Below are 21707 nucleotides of genomic sequence, written 5' to 3'. Positions count from 1 at the left end.
TATTTGGAAATATGGTCTATACGCAATAGAATATGTTTAGAAATGCCTAAAATTTGAATTTCATTATTATAAGGAAAAAAATACGTGGGTGAGAATGTTTGGTGAGGCACATTGTGACCATGTATGACACCATGAAAAAGTGTCCTCTTAAAATGTTTTCCAAAGAAACGCTATAAAAACACTTAAATTTAAAAAAAAATTATGTAACCTATTATTATGCATATTGCGTATAGAATTTAGTATAGCCCTGTACAGGTTACCCGATTAACTAATAAATTGTGTAATAATATGTTATTTATAGGTGTAGTACGTGTTTATAAGAGGTACTGAGGTACTTGGGCGCGCGATAATTCTATTATATTGTTTTATCTGGCACTCGAGTAAAAAAAAAAAAAACTAATACTCGTATGATAACTCGCGCCACAGCATTTGGGCGTGTTTCCCCCTAACCATAATAATATAATATTATAATACTATAATAAAGTTGTCTATCATATTATTATGTACCCATACAGAATAAAACAAAATCGTGCATAATACTATCGTGAATGGCGCGTCGTTTAATAGTGATTTTCCTATAATGCAACTCGGCAGGTATAAACATAAGCAATAATAAGTAACGTACATTTGTTGTTACCGTTCGCGGTAACCGGCGGTTTGGTGGATTGTGGCGGTCTGGTAACCGGGCGGCGGGCCACGGCGGAGAGGGACACTTGCACGATACGGCGGCAGCGGCGACCGCGACGACGACGATTATTACCACCTGATGACCGCTGCCGCCGCCGCTGATGCGCAAGCGCACTTGTTTGCTCTCGTACAGGTGCCGCCGCCGGCCGTATAATATACGTCTTGTTTGTTGTGTGTGTTGTGTGTGTGTGTGTGTGTGTGTGTGTGTGTGTGTGTCGCTACTGCCGCCGCTTCTGCTCTCGTGTCTGCCGGCGCGCGCGTTGTCAACGGTCAAACGTCCTTGCCGCGCTCCAGTTCATCCGCGACACGACGCGCGCGCAGTCCGTAGTTTCATACGTGTGTTCGTCGCGCTTGTGTTTTCCGTCGTTTTTTTTCCGATTTTTTTTCACAATAACAATAAAATCTCGTCGAACGTTTTTAAATTTTTTTTTTCTTTTTTTATCGTCGGAAAACTGTTTTTGTTTTTTGCGCCGTGGTTTACACTGTTGTTACGACGATTCATAACATCATTATCGTATGTTTGTGCGTCGATGTTGAAACGGGAAAATCGTTTTAACGACGTTTAATCTGATCGTAATAAGATAATTAGTATCATGATTTGCTCGAATTCTGTTGTTTCTGGTGTTTCTTTTTGTGTGCAGTGATTACTTAACACGTCCACCTCGTCTAAAGAAGATAACGCGCGTTTTTTGTTTTTAAAATAATATAATATAAACAGTTTGTATTTTTTTTTAATAAAAGTTCTTGTTCTTGTTTTTATTGAGTGTACCGAGGACTATCATGCCGGTGATAACATGATGCGGGATTTGGACGCATCCAGCCCAGTCGTTTGGCCTCCATGGTGTTATTCAGGTAATAATATTATAATTCAATATAGATACTTGTGTTACAATAATAATATAATCTTCGTGTCGTTTTCCGTTGATTGTTTTTATTCGTTGGAGTTTTGTCGTTGTACACGACGTGTTTGTCTTAAAACTGAGGTGATTGTATAATCAAAATATTATAAATTTTAATCAAACACCGTATTCGAACTTAATATCGTGTATTTACAGTTTTCACAATAATATCAGAAGTGTAATAATATACTTTACTTACTGACAAAAAATGTGACTTAACAAGTAGAAAAATCTACTAGATAAGATGTAAATATTTTTCAATTAAATGTTTTGAATTAAGTTATTTACTACTACCGGAAAGTTATAACTAACCTTAAAGTCAATTAAAATTTAATTCGTAAGTTTATTGTATAATAAAAGGGTTCAAACAAATCGCTTATATGAAGTTAATCTTACAAATAATTATAATTATTGTAGTGATAAAAGTATAATTGAATCGACAATTAAACATTGAAAGTCTGTAAACTATATAGTATATAGTAAACGATATAAATCTAAATTTTACACTAGGTTTTTTTATTTGGAATAATTAAACTTTGATAAAGCACTCGAGCGTTTCAAAAACCGACATTTGTTATCTAAAGTCTCGGTTGTTCTATTATGAATAGGATAGGGTCATAAGTTCAATGGCCTTTCAATCCCATTAACTAGATATCATGTGTATGTTTTCTATTTGACCAGTGCATTCGGTTATCGTTTTACACGAGGAGAGTACACTATAATGTAGTTAGACATTATTATTTAATGTGTGTGTCCGTTAAACAATAGCCCGATATCAATGGTCATTTTCCAAAAAGAGGAAAAATTACGATTAATTGCTTGCGATATGAACCATGGCATTGAGTGTAGAGAGGAGTCTGCTAAATCATAATTTATTTAATTACTAATTATAATTGTAATTTTGTTAATATTAAACAAGCTCTTCTATAGCTTTAAAGAGGTTTTGTGTATTGTAGGCTCGGGTTATATTCACATTTTTAAAATAGGTATATTTTTTGTTTTTATACATTATATACGTGTTTAATGTTAATATTATTTTAATTAGATTATATCTATTATAGTATAATAATTTTGTATTTGTGTTTCTAATACAAAATAAACTACTATGACTTATATCCGTGTTGGAGCTTATGAATTCTCAGAGGCAGTAGGTCGTGAACAGATAACTAAATTGTTTTAAATAGTTTCCTCGATATAGAATTGCATAATTTAATTTTGACCTTTATGGTCTCCGGGAGTGTGTATGAAATAATAGGAAAAAATATATTATATCGGATAGTCAAACGCACGAGCACTCTGCAATCCTTGACCCGAAGACTTTTTAGACCCGTGTGACACATGACCCAATCGACCCGGTTTTTATCGATATATCCCTTACATGTGACGCAGAACTCTGAATTAGAGTAATTAATATACATTATAAACTATGATAAATGTATAAGAAATTAAATTGGACTTTAAAAAGCTGCATACCTAAAAAATGTGAAGTTCACAAGAATGAATTGATAAGGTTGATGTGCCATATAAAACTTAAATAGATGTATATATATATATAAATTTATTTTTTTCAATTTACTATTTTATTACTTTATTAGAAATATATATAATTACCTGTTATACGTTAACCATAATATTATATCTATAAAGTAATAAATATGTAACTGTGTAATAACCAGTGGTGTTTTGGAGATGTATGGAGGTATACGGCGTATACCCCCCAATACGCTATTTTTTGTATCCATGGAGTAGGTATAGCTTATGACAAATTAATAATACGCGGGTATACGGCCGTATCTACCGTATATTCTATATAACAATTTTAAATAATGTATCAAGTATCATATCAGAGTTGTAGATAAATATAATACATCAATAACCTTGCAACTACGATATCTCGATAGTCGATTGTATAATACTTTTTTTTTGTGGTAGCACAATATGATTCCAATGTGTATAAAAAGATTATATTAAAAATTTTTGTTTAAAATGTAAAATATTTGAAATATTAATTGATAAAATAATTTATTGTTTTTAATGTAGTATATTGTTAAGAGAAATAAAAGTAATATTTGAGCGGAGCGAGAAAAATTTTTTTGGACCCTACCTGAATCTCTCTATTATATATACGTATATATACGTGAATAAGGCGTATAACCACGGTTTCTTTTAGCAATACATCACTGGTAATAACACAAGTATCATAATATATTAGTTGTATAATTTTTTTATCACGTATTTTTTTTTTTTTATTGAACTTAAGCCCGGCAACTAGGGCCATTAGCTGTTTGTAGGGGTTATGAACTATATGGTAAGGGGTAAGGTTGGTACGGTAGGTTGTATTTTACGATTGTTATGGTTGATAGCAAATACGTGTATGTGTGGCAAGATTTTTAACCACTATGATTCCGAGTGGTTACCCATCCGGGAGCTAGTAGTTGTGGTAGTTACTTACTCTCAGTCGTATTCCGCGACTGGTAGCAGCCAACGCGCCACGCCAAGCCACCCATCACGTATTTGTTTTGACTTAAATTGGAATATATAATATTTGATTAATAATTATAATAAACGAAAAAAATGTTGTGTGATTTTAAAGTAATTATAATTATTATAATATTTTATGAATCAATAGCATCTTTGTTACTAATTGTAAGTGTATGTATGTCGTTTTGGTAGTAAATACTATCATATAAACCTCTGAATATTTTATTAAAACCTCTATAGATATAAAATATTTTTTTCCAACCATGTTTCCCAAAAATTCTCTCATTATGCTCAATCCATATTTTTATTCTTTATATTATGTCGTTGGTTAGAACCATTCGTCTGTAATTCGATGACAACATTTTCTAACAGATATAATTTGTTACACAATAATGTTTTGAATGTGAAGTGTCATAGAATAATAATGAATCGTGATCGGTGACAAAATCTAATTCATGTCTGACCATTTCTGGAAACAATGATATACCTACTTAAGAATGGCATTGCTTGTCAATAAGTAACATATGGGCATTTTGGGATGTTGAAGTTTAGATCTAGTGTCACCCATAGGTTTAATAATGATATATTATTTAAATCAAGATTAATTGGGTGGTTTTTTTTTTTTGATTATTATGTTGATGTGTATTCAAAATATATTTGAATCAGAATAATATTATATATTAGTTCCTGTGTTGCAATATTTCACAGTCACGTGAACCGTATAATACCGCATATTCATTGCAGTCAAGGTAACCACCAATCGGCACGTCTCTAATTATGTTCGCATACACATTTTGTGAACTCGTTTTAGCCGAAGTTCGTTTTTTTTCATCCTGCAAACAAAATTTAAGTACATTTTCGTATATCTGTGTGTAAATACCAGCACAACATTAATACTACTCATGATAAATGACAATTTATGTACCACTCTGTATTTCTTCGGAATGTCTTTAATTAACTGTGTTTAGTATGATGATTTGATCTCTACCTAACCCCCGAGGGAATCTACAGAGATGTTCACGGTCAAAAATAAATACATACTTATGTATGTACTAAAATAAGTAATGTTCGCTAATAAATCAGTAGTTTAAAAAAAAACTGTTGTTGTTCTTTTTATAAACTTTGAAATTTGAATGGGTAAACGAGCGGAACGAGTAAAATAAATTTGAATACGAACATTAATTTATTTCAGTGAAAGTAGTGTTGTATTTCTGAGAAGAGGGCAACGTCAAGATTTCATATATTTATTATAAAAAACGCGGTTTTTGGGATGTTTTCTATTATAGGATATTTCTTTAAATTAATAAAAAAAAAATTGAGAAATCGATTTAAATTTTATGCTGAGGTCAACTATGTTAAAATAAAAAAAAAATAAAATCATATCGTTGGTCATCTGAGATAAGCTATCTGTGAAACCCTATCATTATTATAGTGCAACATTACAACTGGTCTATAAGAAAAAAACTCGTCTGCAAATCAGAGCGCCGACACAGCGGGGATTTGTAATGGAAAAAAGTACCAATGGATAAAATAATGATGCAGGGGAAAAAAGAAGATGGAAGGAGTAGGGATTGTTTTAAGCACAGGTGAAACTGGATTACACATAATATATTATACGTATATTCATGAGTGTACTCACACATAACCTGACACGCTTGTAGCTGAACTGGTCCACTGATAAACGGCAATAAATATTTCATCTGATGGTATTTTTTTTTATCGAGTTAGCTACTGTCGTTTTTAATTACGTACTGGACGAACAATTATCATCATTATAAATGCATATAACGTAACAACAACGATTCTAGCTAAAAGCTGAATATCATCAATAATCAATTATTATTTTTTTTTTTTTATTATTATTTTTTATTAACTGGTTGGATATCAAGTAACTATTGGCTCATTTTGAAAACTATGAAATAAGTAGATACTATTAATTTAATAATTATTATGCTGAGAGATTTTATAATTTTGAAATGGAGAAATTTGTTGTTAAACTGTTATGCGGTTTATACTTGTATATTGATCCACAATAGTAACCATTTGGTATTTACAATGTAAATTTAATAAAATATCAAAATAATGATAGTCGTATAATTCTATATTTGTACATATTTATATCTTCTTTATTTTGAAAATATATACCAAGTAATTGTAGATGCCTTATTCATATATTTTAGGTATATTAATAAAAGGGTAACAAAATTATAATGATTCTTTTGGTTTTAAATTATAATTACAGTAGAAAAAATAATATTACCTTAATCATAAAGTATAAATATAAGATTCAATTTGTTCAAATCATAAAATAATAAAAAAAAAAATGATATAATAATATAACGGTCAACTGTTGTCTAATTTGGATCTTTATGTTGTATGAAACCAATTTGGAGGATATTTTTAATAAAGTTGTTGTGGTTATTTCATCTTTGTTTAAGAATTGTTCACCTATAGAACAGTAAATTCTGATTTATTATATATATTATATATTAGATACGTTAGGATTTGTTACATTAATATGACTTACAATTTTACTAAAACATCATCTACAGTGTTGGATCATTTGTAATATGTGAGTTATTATTTATTAATATTGGTATTTGGAGTAAAATTTAAGGATGATGAATGATGATAATACTTAAGTTTATTATATAATATAGGTTTTTATTGTATGATTTCATTACATAAAATTATATTAAATTCATCAAATTTAATAAAATAATCATAAGACTGCGTTATCTATGATTTATCAATATTAAATTTGTATTGATTGTAATTTTTTGTATCGACTTTTTTCTTGTGTGTAAAAGTTTTTTTTCTAATAATAATAAAAAAAAATGCAATTACATCTATGGCACCGGTGTAACAGTTGAAATAATATAATGACATATCATACCACAACATTTTTTTAGTAAAACAAATGTATCTATTAATTAATTAACATGATTGAGTTAAGATAATCTTGAACATTTGCATCTTGACTTATTAAAATATTTTAAATAACAATATAATATATATTTACAATTTAAGAAAATTAGACCAAAACTATAATGCTCATAAAATAGTTTGTGAAATATTTGTCTGTAGTCTAAAAATACGATTTGTTGTTTTCCTTGATAGTTAGGTAATAATCTTAAGTTTCTCCAAAACTTAAAAGTTAACGAAATGTAACATGAGAGTAATCAAGTAATTTTTATATTTAAAGTGTAATAAGAAATTTAATAAATAGTACAAATCATCGTCAAATAACGATGAAATAATAAGAAAAACATTTTCAATTTGCGATAATCAGATAAGGCGTGGTTACTATTTTATGCATTTAACCATCATTTTTCAAAAAGTTCGAAGTATTTTAACTGTTAATAATAAAATAAATAAATGTATACACGTTTTATATTAATGTTGATAATTATTTTTAATTAAAATTAGTTTGACAAATTAATCTAAGGTACATTATGATATAAAATAAAATATTAACGTACCTATTAAACATTAAGATGCTAATATAAATACTAATATTCAAATTCTAACGTAAACATTATTTAGTAGTTAAACAAAATATAAACAACTTTTTTATAAATTAAAAGAAAAAACAGATGTAAAGAAATGTTTATTTATGTTTAGTTCATGAAAGAAATTTTATATGTAATAATTTATTTAATATTTAAATTTTAGATTACAGGGTCATAAAATAATAATTCAATGTTAGTAGTTCTATAATAATAGTCATAAAAAAAAGTAGGAGAACATGAAATTTTGAATAGATATTTTTATAGAATTAGAAATGAAAACCAATATGCAGGATATTCAATTTAAAATCGTATAATACATTGATGATATAAACTTATAAAATATATTGGAAACAATAATTTATCATTTCAGAAAAAAAAATGTCAAATTTTTAACGATAGATATTTTTTAATCGGTTTTTTTCAAAATCGATGATATTTTTTATTATTTAATTGAAGAGTAATGGTAAATTTGTGAAAGTGTATTAGTAGCGGTTCATTGACAACAGACGTGAAACTATTTGAAAACAAGAGCTTGAAATCAGAACGTTTTTTTCTCATTCTGCGCCTATAACCTCTTCAGCTCGTTCTTCAGTGTAGGTATACACTGTGAATGACGAAGTATTGCATTCCACTTAACATGGTAGCTATTTGGATGCGAACCACATTTGGTATACCGTCGAAGTACTTGTTTATTGTAGGTAATATGAATATATATTATATATCATATATATTATTGATTTATTGCTACGCTCTCTGATTACGCGATCATACATATGTAGGTGTGACTAATTCATATTGTACGTACATATGTGGAGACCTACATACGTATTTTTTTCCCATAATTTTAATTAATTTTTTTTCTAGCCTAACCTTTTCTCGTCTCATTATGACGATATTATATTCCGGACACAGGTGTTTGGGGCCGGGCCAAAACAATGGTATAATATAATATAATATAATATGGTTGTGTGAAGTATGTACATATTAGTGCACACATTGTTGACCAGGGGTCAACGGATACGAGTTAACCATTGAGGTCGAATAGTCAATTTTAACAAAAATAATAATAAACGAATGTTGTTATGTAACTTAACACGATATGATATTATGTTTCTTAGACTTTAGAAGCTGAATGAAGGTCGTGTGACATTTAACACTTTTTACTGACCCGGAACGTTGTTATAATTATTATATTATGTTATCGTGGAACTCATTTAATTTCGATTCATATATTTTTGTTTAATGTTTCAATTATTTGTTGATTTATTTTTGTGATTCCAAAGCCCGAGAAAATAATATGCATATGAATGTCTTTCGTAGAATTTTCGACTTAATGTGTATTCGACGAAAAAGTTGACTTTTTATGGTTAATGAATTCTCTAGATCATACTAACAGTTAGGTCAAGGTAAGGTTATTTATGTCAAAATATTTTATAATATTTAACTATTAAAATATTACTAATAAAACAATCAAAAATTTTATTCGGCTATTCAATTATACAAAAAAAAAATATTGACAATATTGATAACATTTTGCATACGTCATTGTTATACAAATGATACGTAGGTATGTGTTGATTTTTTTGTAATATTATATTTAAAATTGCAGCAGTAAATGATGTATAAAAGAGTAAACTTATATTTATATAAAAATCCTAGGTAGGTGTATCTATGTTCTATATAACACAAATGTTTGCAAAGTGGAATTAATGGTTTTAATGATAATTTTTATGATTTGTGTATCTATGTATTTGTATTTCCTGGTTACATATAATTATAACACTGTTATAACGTAAAAATAAATTACAAAAATAATACAAGTTATAATATTATTGAATGAATCTTGTAACTAATAAGTACCGGAGAATATGATCGGATAATATTACACAATTATCTTCTTTTAAATCAGTGGTTCTCAAACTGTTTTGTTCAGGAGCCATTAAATTGCTTAAAAATATCTACAAAACTCATAAAAAAATTAGGAATATTCATAAAATATACATAACTCATAAACAATGAAGTATGAACGAATAAGTATTTAATTTTTTTTTTTTAATATTTTATTTAATGATTAAAAAAATAAAACATATCAAAAGTTAAATTAATTTTTGAATATCATTTTTGACTATAAAACTAAATATAAGAGTTTATTAATAATACAATTAATAAACTAAATATTATTTTATTTTAATTAAATTCAGATGTTGATTTGTGTTGATAAACAATTCGCAAAACTCATAGATCCTTGGAGAATTTTGCGGAAACACATTTCCAGAATCGTTATTCTAAGTGTTTAAAAAGTTCTTACAACCATGTATTTAAGAAATGAGCAAACTATCTTATAAAATATTTTATAACCGTATCTTTGTGTTGTGATAGATATATAGGTAATTTAAATAAAATGATTAAAGCTTTCATTAGAAAATATCTAGTCTTTGTTGATTCAGTGCTTTGATATCGATAGTTATCATTAAAATGGACGGTACCCATGCGTCGACGAAAGGATGATACTGTCTAGCTGACCCAAGTGCTGTAGGAAGTTTAGTTGAAGATATTTGCTCTTCCAAGATAATCTCTCTTTTTGTCGTCAATTTCCCTTCCTTCAACAGCTTGACATCTATCCTATGAGGTAAGGCAGAGAACAATATTTTTATTGTTATGTAATATGTGACTACAAGAAACTATTAAGTGATTACTCGATAGAAGATAGATAACCAGTGTGTCCTTTTTTTTATTAATGTGAGGTGTTAATTTGAAGTAACTCATTTTTTGTGGTCGTCGAACGTTGCTTATTATTTATTTAAAAAAAAATTTGTAAAACACAACTATTAATAATACATATGAAATAATTATATACATTACAATTCATACTGTAGTAGTTTTAAAGTGCTGATCTAGGAGCTTGTATAAAACGATTTTTGTATGTAAAATATAAATCTCACAGATATTTTCGGTACTAACTCGTCATCCGTCAATTCCAAAAGAAAAGAAGAATATTATTGATAATTTTGTTTGTATTTCATACTATAATTTTTCTCTTTTCGCTTCCACGTCAATGTCATTAAATGTTTAATAAAAATATACCTGATAATAAGACAGTATATGTATAATTAAGATCATCGTCAAAAAAGTACATAATATGTATAATACATATATTTAAATTAAAAAAAAAAACATTTATTTGATCAATTTTTTTTCTGCAGAAAAATTAAGAAATATCACTAAAAAGCTAGAGGTCCGGTCCATTAGTAAACTGATTAAGTAGGTACCTATAATATAAAATTGTCACAATCGAAAATAATTTATATGTTTAACTTAAAAGTATAATATTATTTAGAATTTAATTTTTAAGATTTTAGCTTGATTTTTTTTTTTATTATTTAATAACTTTTTTTTTTTTAATTGTAAACAAATTTTACAAATAATGCCCTACTATAATAATTCATATTTTATTGGTTAATAATTTATAAACGTTCTCTTTTTCGTCCAAACCATAACTGTATTTAATTAATATTATGCTGAAGTAATTGTAACTTGTAAGCCTGCTATTATTAGATGACTAATAAATGTTTGATCTATAATTTGTTGTATAAATACATGTGCACAGAAGCCAGTTATAATAATTAATATAAATTCTTACGAGAAAGAACTTATATACGATTTTCATTTTAAAAGTTAGATTTCTGGAAATTCAATATTTAGAAAGTTAAAACAGTAATATAATACTTAAACATTCAATACTAACTATTTCATATAAACGTGTTTCGTGTAATTATATTTATATACTCGTAATAATAATAGTAATAATTTAAGCAAATTTTTGCATTTTCTAGTAAAACTAAAAACAAACATGCCAAAAGCGATATTTTTATTCGCGCTATTTATGTATATCGGGTGACAAGTTTAAAACGCGTTTGTAGTGCTCACTATAATATATTGATATTTTATTTTTATATAATTTCCTAATGTGTTGTACCTATACACCAAGTACATATTTTAATTTATTAGTTTGATTACTATATTGTATTACTATTTAGTATTTATTAGCTTTATGGAAGCTAACGTACTGTGCTGTGCGTTCGTGTGGTTTCGACGTTGGTTGGACGTCGTTTCACGTCGGTTTCATTTTTCGGAATAAAACAATAATAGAACATAGTAATAATAATAATTAATAAAACCAATGCGACCCGCCCGGCCGCCTGTGGAAAAACCTCTTGTCAGGTCTTTACCGTTAACAGTTATTTATAAAATATATATTTTATGCACGAGCTCGCCGTAAGTATAAAAGGCGGTATTCTTTTTCTTCCGAGACTCTAGATACTAGAACGTTCTCCTTGGAACACATTACAATATGGCGTGTGTGTTCTTTGAGCTCTCGAGCCGCAACGATGTATACACGTTCCCCGCTCCTGACATTGTCGACCGCGGCCCGTTCAATAATTGATTGCGCTTATTAGCGTGTCATAGTTCAAGCGCAGCGTAATCACGTAGGATATTTATGTGGCAGTCAACACGTCTTTTTCGTGACGCTAATTTCCCAGGCACAAAATTACATAGAAACTATCCGGCAGCTATTCGTTAAAATTAATGACGATTGCTATGTAATATTTAGCGTGTTGTGGACCGTAGTGTAACAAAAATGAAAACTGAACATTTTTGTTTCTTAAACGCCGTACCCGATACCCCCCACCCCCCCACTTTACCTAACTGTTGCGTATGGGCGAATGTAAATTATTGCGTGGTCCTATAAAATAAGAGTATTATACGTAAGAAAGACATTTGACTATTATTACCTATTGTAATAATAAATAAGATTTTCAATCGCGTACAATAATAATATCTGTAGTCGTCTTATTTCATACAAATGCATGATAGTAATAATGTGGTCTACGGCTACAAGTGATACGTCGTGGTAGCAAAATAAAAATTTTAATATGTCGCTGGGTTTATATTTAGAATTTACCAATGGAGTTTTAAGAAGACAATTATTACAATAGTTTAATAACTGTAATTTATAAACTACAATAATAAATTGTAAAAGTAGTATAAAAAAATTTAACAATAAACGCTTTAATTTATTCGTTTGATACTATTTTATAAAAATAATATCATATTATCACGTAAGTTCAAGTTTTCTGCTCTTCAAATTTAGTAACGGGTGTACAATTTTTACAGTCGATCAGACGTTAAAAGTTCAATTTTGTTTTATTGCTCATCAGTCATCACGTAGATGGGAATGGTATACACATACCGGGTATCGTGTCTTCGACATCTTCGTATTGTGTTATATTATTATTGTGTACGCCGTACGGCTATAAATGGTGTACGATATAACATTTCCGTTTCGAAAGGATAATATAATATATGTTACACTTACACATCTACATTATAAGATTACGGTTGTGGGTTGCAGTAGATCCGCGTGTGATATTATGCTGTGAAGTCGCAGCACGTATATTATATGGAATAAAATTATTATGCATTGAATTGATTGTACACTTATTCATATCGTATAGTTCGTATTGTAATATTATATTTCAATCTCTTTATTGCTGCAAGCATAGAACATTATTATCTACCCACAGTGGAATAATATGACAATCGGTGAAATTGTCTGGATCCTTATAATAACAACATCATCATAATAGGCGTTACGTGGCTACTGTTTATTTTCTGACTTGGGCGGATAAAATATAAGTGTAGATGAATCGGGTTCCGCGTCGGTCGTGTTATTTCTGGATTTATAACGCGTTTACTTCTACTCACACACGCACGAATATCTTTGATCATTGTTAATGGATTCATTGAATCGTCATAACACTCATAAGTCATAACCAAATACCATATTTTTATACAAACGATAATAATATTATTATTGATGTCCCGTATTATCGACCGCGTCTAAGTCTTGGCCCTTGGGTAGTTTTCAAGTAATTACTTGGAAGAATAAAATGTTTTTGCTGCACAACTCTTAACCTTGTATAACGATCAACGGTACCAACAGATGTTGGTTCAAATTCTGTCTGTGTTGGTATCATGACGTCGATGCCTAATGATTTAGACTTTTAATAATATAATAACTTATCGATGTTCGTGGTATTTCATAAACGCGAATATTTGAATATGAAACAGAAGCGATTTGGTTAGTTGCTCGTGTGTGTAAAGGTTTTACTCAAAGTTTATAAGATTGAAATATTACAACAATAAAATAATGCATCGGATGTGATTGAAAATAGCACCCAGACATATTATTTTATCTACCACAGTATTTTATTATATTATTCTGCAGTTGGCACTTGATGGAATGTAGTATGTAGTATGTACTAAACTAATATTATTGCCGTTATATTATTATTTGTTGTTATTATTATGTGTTATTAGTAATTGTTTTTAAAAATAGTATATTGTTGATAATTGATATGTCGTACTACGTCACCACAGCAAAACGAAATATAACATAATAATATATTTTATATCTTATATATATATATATATATATATATTATATATACATACGAGTATCGAGTATATATAACTAACAGGCTCGTGTTATAATAATATAACATTTTTTTTATAGCTTGTACAATGTTTAGTGTGTTGGTAGTTTGGTACATATTATAACGTGAAACTTTCCGGTTTTTACTTCTTGCGTCGAATTTGTCGGATTCGCACGCTTCTCGTGTTTTAATAATAATATATACGCGTATCTAGATTCATACGATAATAATAATGTATAGTGTATACCATTATTTGTGTAGGCCTACAACGACAGGACTCTGCAAAGCGGCGAGGGCAAATAATACTAAAATATATAATAATGGCCGGTGTCCAATTGGCCATGAGCTGCGAAATAAGCGTGGAAAAATTAAACGGCGTGGGCGGATTATTTTGCGGCGTTATTTTTTTACGCACGCACGCGCTTGTATTACTTGTATAGTTAATAGTTACGTATGTGTGTGTGTGTGGTAATATACGGTCAACGGGTGCCAAAAAAACGTAAAAAAGTATACAGACGGTCGTGGTATGCGCCTTCTGCGTGTATAATAATATGTGGGATAATAATCACGTGTAACGAATCGTCTAAGATTATAATAATAATAACAATACGAACGAATGAGACTTCTTCGCACAGAAAAATGTTATATGACGTGCGTGTCAATATTAATATGTACTTACGGTTGGTGCTATCGTCGTCGCTACTCTGTTTTCATTGTTGAAAATATAATATAATATATTATTATTATATATTTAGGTGTATTAACAGCGATTTATTTTCATATAGCATGTGTAGATTCTTGATTGAAAAAAAAAATTTACAAACACTTAGTTCAAAATTTGAATCGATCGCATTTGCCATGTATACCTATATAAATATTAAGTGAAGTTGAAAAGACTGACCTCCCAATTCCAGATTCAGCGTTAGTGTAAGATTGAACTAAGTGCTTAATGTAGTGTTCGTATCATTATTTTCTCCTTAAATCTAACAAACATTTATTATGATATTTTGTAAAGGCGTCCTTGATATTTGTATATTTATCAGTATTTTTCATTTAAAATATTTGTGATCTATGGTTTTATGGGTTATTGTTTAATAGTAATCATTTAATATTTCTATCTAAAGCCTCTTAAAAATCGGGCGTAATACACTGTTCACTGTTGTCACTCTCGGTTTAAGTCTTATAGTATACTTCACATAAAAATAAATTATCTTCTCCTTGTTCAAAGGACGGCAGCGCATTATTTTATTCCTTCCGATCCATGACAGCAAATTTTCATTCAACAGATCTTATGTTGTTAGCTAATGCTAATTAATTAGAGTGAATTTACATACTATCTAACTTTAAGTTAAAAATACTATTCATATTACTTGGTTGGTTTTTATGATATTTATTTCAATTTTTATGTAAGTTATAAATAACAATATATATTAAAATTTAAAAATGTTCTTATATCACAGAAATATTGAAATACAGTAGAAAAACACAGATAATTTTCTTTACTTTAAGGTCTAAAATAGGTAAATTCATTTTAATATTAATTCTTATAATATAAGATTGACTCTGATAGACAACAACTTATAATGTGCGCATAGATTGAAGAGAAAAAAATCAATGATACGTTAACATTATATTAATAATAATTTTATTTAAAAATGAGATGAAAATGAATTTTTATGTGAAGTAGCGAATATCAATTAACTTAAATAAAAGGAATATATAAAAATATTACGCTTTTATATGACCTTTTTATTGGATACAACTGTTACATCATTTATCACAATTTTTATGTTTTGGATGGAACTAATATGCTGCAGCCATTTATATAGGAACGCTGAATGTTCCTTAGCACACTCATTGCAACAGTTTCCATATTACACCCTGCATATAATATATTAAATTCAATTTCGTGTGGCCATTTAATCAATTTTGACTCTCAGCTTGGATGTGTATGTATACTGCGAGAGACTACAATTATCTATAACAAACGATTTTCATACAATTTAATACGAGCTGATAAAAAACATTAATGATTGATGGTCTTGCAATTATCGGGAAATGGGATGGATATGTATCGTCAGATGGGAAGCGATAATTCTTGTATTTATACGTGTGCAATGTACACTGTACAATAAGACTCGTTTCGTAGTGATGTACTAATGTCATCGAACTGCACAGCACTTAAGACTTTTCACTGACTAACCGACCGAGGTGATGGAAAATATCGTAGTTATTATTGTGAGTTTACCGTATAGTGTATACGTTATAATACTTGTATATATCATTATCCGTTGGTAGATTATAAATGAATCATTATGAATAGTGGACAATGAATAAATGGTCAACAGCCATAATTTTTGTAAGACTGATCTATAGATAATATTGTTGCTATATCCACCCACAAGTAACGCATAACTGCGTATGGATGTATAGTTTAATATAGTATACCTACGTCGTATACATATATTGGTGATTGCGGTCCACCGCAATGTGATACTCGCGAGTGGATAATTTCTGTCGTCGGTCAGTAAGTCTGGAGAAAACGTCGTCGGTGACAGTTTTTTTTCCACATCGTCCGTCATACCATTCGATTTTCGATCAACTGTTTCAAATCATTGTCATCCGCGTAATGGTAATTATAGTGGTGTGAAATATGAAAGATTCCAAGCGAACAAGTCTTGAGAGTTTATTTGCGAGTTCAATTGTTTTCTGGAATCAATTAGGATTTAATATTATTGCATATATTATGTTTCTTTTATAATGTGAGCAAAGTGAGTGTACACGTAGATCAATTTGCAGTATAATCCAATTGATAAGATATTAACTTAGTGTATAATGGTAGTTTTCAGATTAATTTGTAAAATTTAAATATAATATGTCGTTTACTCAATTTACTTATATTATTAAAAGTAATAATCTGGTTAAAAAAGTAGTGTTAGGCGTTCTTCTGCGATTTTCAAACGAATGGTGTATTATATAAAATAGAACATGATAAATGTATAATTTTAGCTTTAAAAGGTAGAGCGTACTTAAAAAACAATTTGTACGTATTTAAAACAGTTGACTATAAAAAGTATTATTAGAATCTAGTAGATGACGTTTTTTTTTTTCAAAACGACTAACTTGCAATAATCGCAGTAACATAAGCGTTACCACAGAAAATTACAACAAAAGTACCTTGCAGGCATATGTCAATTTCATTAGTGATATCAGCACATATTTTCGTTATTAATTATCTCCTCTTAAATGTCAAATGTTGATGATACAAATTAATTTTATGCTGTAATATTTTTATGTTTTAATATGATTTAATAGGAATACAAATTATAAGGAATGATACAGAAGTATTCAGCGAGTAAAATAATGTATATATGGCTTGTTACGAAATGTCGTTGCATCGATGAACTTTAGATACGTAGGTTGAATTTAATCTGACCCACGGTTATCTATACTGTTAATAACCGTTATTAATCACGATTAACCGCGGTACTAGCCACTTAATAATTTAAAGATTTAAACGAATTTTCCATACAATCACATAATAACACTTTTATTACAATAATAATCTGAATCTTCGTTCGATTCGGTATGAGAATTGGACGTGTATGCGTATAAATCGCACGAGGATTGTAAATATAGTTATGATCTAAACGATTGTATTATAATTAGTACTGTTCAGAGATATGTAGGTACTTATGTTCTATATAACCTGAAAAAAAAATGCCTAAAATAATAATTAATTATACATTATGGAGATGTAATACAATAATTATTGAAATCGATGACATCACGAATATAGCGATAATGACAGTCTGTATTGTTTTACTGGCATGCAATCGCTGATAACTTGTCCAAAACGTTTCAAAAATATACGGTGCAGAAGTCACTAACACCGAAGAATAACAAAAAAAAAAAATAAAAAAAAATATCTTAAAGGTTTTAATAACGTTTCTGATTTCGTTTGTTTCCCGCAGTGGACATCAAAAGAGACATCGACTTGTTTGGTTTGTCGAAGAGCCGACGTTCGGGGGTCGGTATGCAGATCGAGCACCCAGTGAATAACAACAACACGACCAGCGCCAATAACAACAGAGTGGCGACCGCGGCCGACGTGAAAACGGAACGCCTGAGCCCCGTGGTTGCGGCGGGCGGTGACTCGGCATCGTCGCGTAGCGGCACGCCGTCTTCGTCGTGCTACCCCGGCACGCCGCCCGGCATTTCGGCCGCGGCGGACCGCGTGTCTAGTCCCGCGCCCAACCGAAACTGCAGCGACCTCATACGAAGTCTGGCCGCCAAGTATCAGAATGCCAATCCCAGCGAGTGAGTAGTGTTTTACCCGTATATACTTGCAAAACGATATCGTACGCACGTTTTTATTACGGTTCTCGGCTATATCGAATCGTCGCAGACTCGTATCGGAATGCACTCGTATAAGTATTTCGAAAAACATATTTTATATCGGCACTGCCGTCGTCGTACGAGTATATTATTATGTCTGTACAAGTGGGTTCTCGGCGTTTTTATTAGTCGTATGATATTGTCTTTCGTTTGATTCCAATAACGATATAGTGACGTTCTGAATTTATTGATAATAGTCGTTGGTGGCAATTATATAGCATCTAGTAGCGATTACACGTCGAAACTCCACCGATTGATTTATCTGGGATCAAAATTCGTATGTACGTATTAAAGACCTTGCAGTGTTACATGTTGTTGTTTTCTAATAATGATTTGACTACTGTTATAGAAAAACAAAATACTTAACCGATATCGTAATTACACGGTACAATATAGAAACGACGAAGTCAAACAATCAGACATTAAAATTAATAGACGATATTCATTCCGCGGAATAGCCGCCCAACTATATTAACCTGTAGACAAGTCGTAACAATAGCTAAAAAACGTCACGAGCTGCATGGTAATTAAATTAATATTTACGATCAAATGATTTTGATGAACATTTAGGATAAGCGTATTATTTTGCGCAATTTTTCCTTTTAACACGATTTATAATGTCCGTAATATTTTTTCCTACACTACAGTTCACGTTTATATTTATTACGATCTCATTGTTTTCCTCTATAAAACCTACATGCATACATACATACATAATATTATGTGCAGTTTAAATTGCGTAATACGCGATAGATTAATTAATGCGGAATAATATCACTACTCGTTATCATATTACAGAAGATATTATCGTGTGAAGTCTTTACGAGATCGTTTTAGTTTTTTATCGTATAATACATATACTTAACCTGTTCGAAGGAATTTAATTAACATAATGTGTGCACTACATATTTTTATAGAGCTACACGATTTAAACCCGAAAGATAATGTTTATATCATGTTTGATAACTTCAATATTATAATTTTTATTTAATACCCTAATTAAACAGTGTAAATATTTGCAATATTATAGAATCAAGGATCAATATAATAATTATTGGAAATCAACTCATGGGTGGGGGATGTTAGACACTTATCATACAATAGTCACTATTGTACTACAGTAAGCTGCAATACATACACATATGATATGTTTACGGTCTACAGTTGAGGTGGTTTGTAGTATTATTAGTATTGTAGAAATATGTAGCTGTTGAGTTGTATTTTAACGATGTCACTACTGACACTAGCCGTTTTTAGTTTGTGTCCGGAAATATCCAAAAAAATACAAATTTCCGTATGAACCTTCTCCCTTCCCAATCATTGTACATAAAAAATGTATAGGTAAACTCGTAAATTTTTTTTATTGTTTTCTCAGAATTCGTTGTCACTTGGTTGTAGGTAGTTATGACGCGAAAATAATGATAATAGTAATAATAAGAGTGTGGCGATACGGCGGACTTTCATTAAAAGCATAAAGTGAAATAATCAAAATTACTGTCACGATCTGCTCGTATACAACTATTATTGACGAAATAATTACTATCATACCGTCTCTCGCATACGCTTTCTTTCAGTAAAAAAAACGCGTTCGTTTTAAAAAGCGACCGACTACAACGCGCGGTGGCAATTCTCACGAAATAAGCTGAGCGTTTTTTTCTTCATTCAGACGATTAACAGGACTATATTATTATTATTATTATTATTGCGTACACGATCCAACTCGCAGCGCCTTGTAATCATTGTGTGCGCGCGCGCCAAATAGTGTATAAGCTCACTGCATTTATAATATTATTATATAGGTACTTAGCATCTTAGCAGCAATCGCCGGGCCAGTATTAACGATAATCGTATTAAGAATAATACTCTGGCAAACATATGCAGTGTTGTTGGATCCACTTGTATAGGAAATGAGGTTCATTTTATAAGAGGGTTATAGAATAAACTAAGAAAAAAAATAATAGTATTATATATTCATTTTAAAGTTAATGGTTTTTTGAATATCGTTTTGTACACTCGTAATTACTAAATACGTATGTCAAGTATTATTACTTAACTTAACAAAACAAATTATGTGCACGACAAATCAATTTTTTCGATGATTATAATGAAATAATTTCTTTAAATAAAAAGGCTAGTAAAATAGGATTTTAAAGTATTTTAATATCCATTAAATTTTTTAAATTTTTATTATCAATAGTATTTTCAAGGATTTTTAATAATAATATACTACTATAGTGTTTTATAGATATAATAAAATTATAAAAAAAAAAAATTTTAAAATTGAAAATGAATGCGGAAAAGACTGTTTACAGTTAAAGGTGCTGATTTATTTTTATCAGTCCCAGGCATCAAATATTGTTCTACATGACTATAATGCAAAGTGCACATTTATGTATGACATGCGTTAAAATAAGCTTATTTTAATATAGCGTATGTGTTAGGTATGTATATATTTTATCGTAGTCTTGAGTGTTGTACGAAAACGTTGGAATGCAACATTTCTCGCCGGTCGTTTAGCTATTTTCTGCCATAGTGATACGACTTAAATATTATTATTATTTAGGTCAACGACGCACATCGATTTTTCTTCGTCACTCTATCCGTGAATTTCCAGATCACAACAGCACTTAATAATATACTGTCTTTAAAACGTCATGAAATTTAAATAGTAACCTTTATTAACGTTTCCGTATTTATTTTATTAATTAAGCTTTTCAATTAATATGCGCAGAATCCATATAATATTATATAGTGTGGTAATAGATATATTATATATCTATAACTCTCACTTCTTGGTAAGGCATCCGATTTTATGTTTGCTGATTGGTCGATCTATAATAGTACAATAGCGTCAATCCAGGCTACAGCTGGGGCATAATTTGCTATCGAAACATAATTTTAATTTGAAGTTACCACTATACTTGTGGAGGTGAAGTTTTCACCTGATAATATTATTTATTATTCGTTTAATTATTATTTTTTACAAATTTAAATTGAAAAATTTTTTCTCATCCTATTATAATAATTTATTTATCAAATATTGGTTCTTCATCTTTAAATATCTTCAACTAATTTAAATCCTCATACATTTCATACTTGATACTGGTTTCAACATTTCAATTTAGTGGTTCTCGCACACAATTTACTTAATTTTTTTAATATTATCAATCGATTAATTTAATGATGATTGAAAATAGTATACATACCTATGCCGTCCTATGATACACAGAAGG

The 21707-nt window shown here is 29.7% G+C and overlaps 1 protein-coding gene across 1 annotated transcript in view; it reads left to right on the top strand.

Moving 5' to 3' along the window:
- The first annotated feature begins 956 nt into the window (after positions 1-956).
- The window catches only part of LOC112596423, a 46028-nt gene continuing 25277 nt past the window's right edge, over positions 957-21707 (top strand). The window contains exons 1-2 of the mRNA XM_025342093.1: positions 957-1539; positions 18051-18396. Coding sequence (XP_025197878.1) covers positions 1482-1539; positions 18051-18396 — 404 coding nt within the window. The 5' untranslated portion in view covers positions 957-1481. The remainder of the gene's footprint in view (positions 1540-18050; positions 18397-21707) is intronic.

This window comes from Melanaphis sacchari, unplaced genomic scaffold (genome assembly GCF_002803265.2).
Source record: "Melanaphis sacchari strain LSU unplaced genomic scaffold, SCAv2.0 Contig31_pilon_pilon, whole genome shotgun sequence".
Taxonomy (NCBI): domain Eukaryota; kingdom Metazoa; phylum Arthropoda; class Insecta; order Hemiptera; family Aphididae; genus Melanaphis; species Melanaphis sacchari.
The sequence above is the reverse complement of the archived record's forward strand: the minus strand, read 5'-3'. Positions and strand labels throughout refer to the sequence as shown.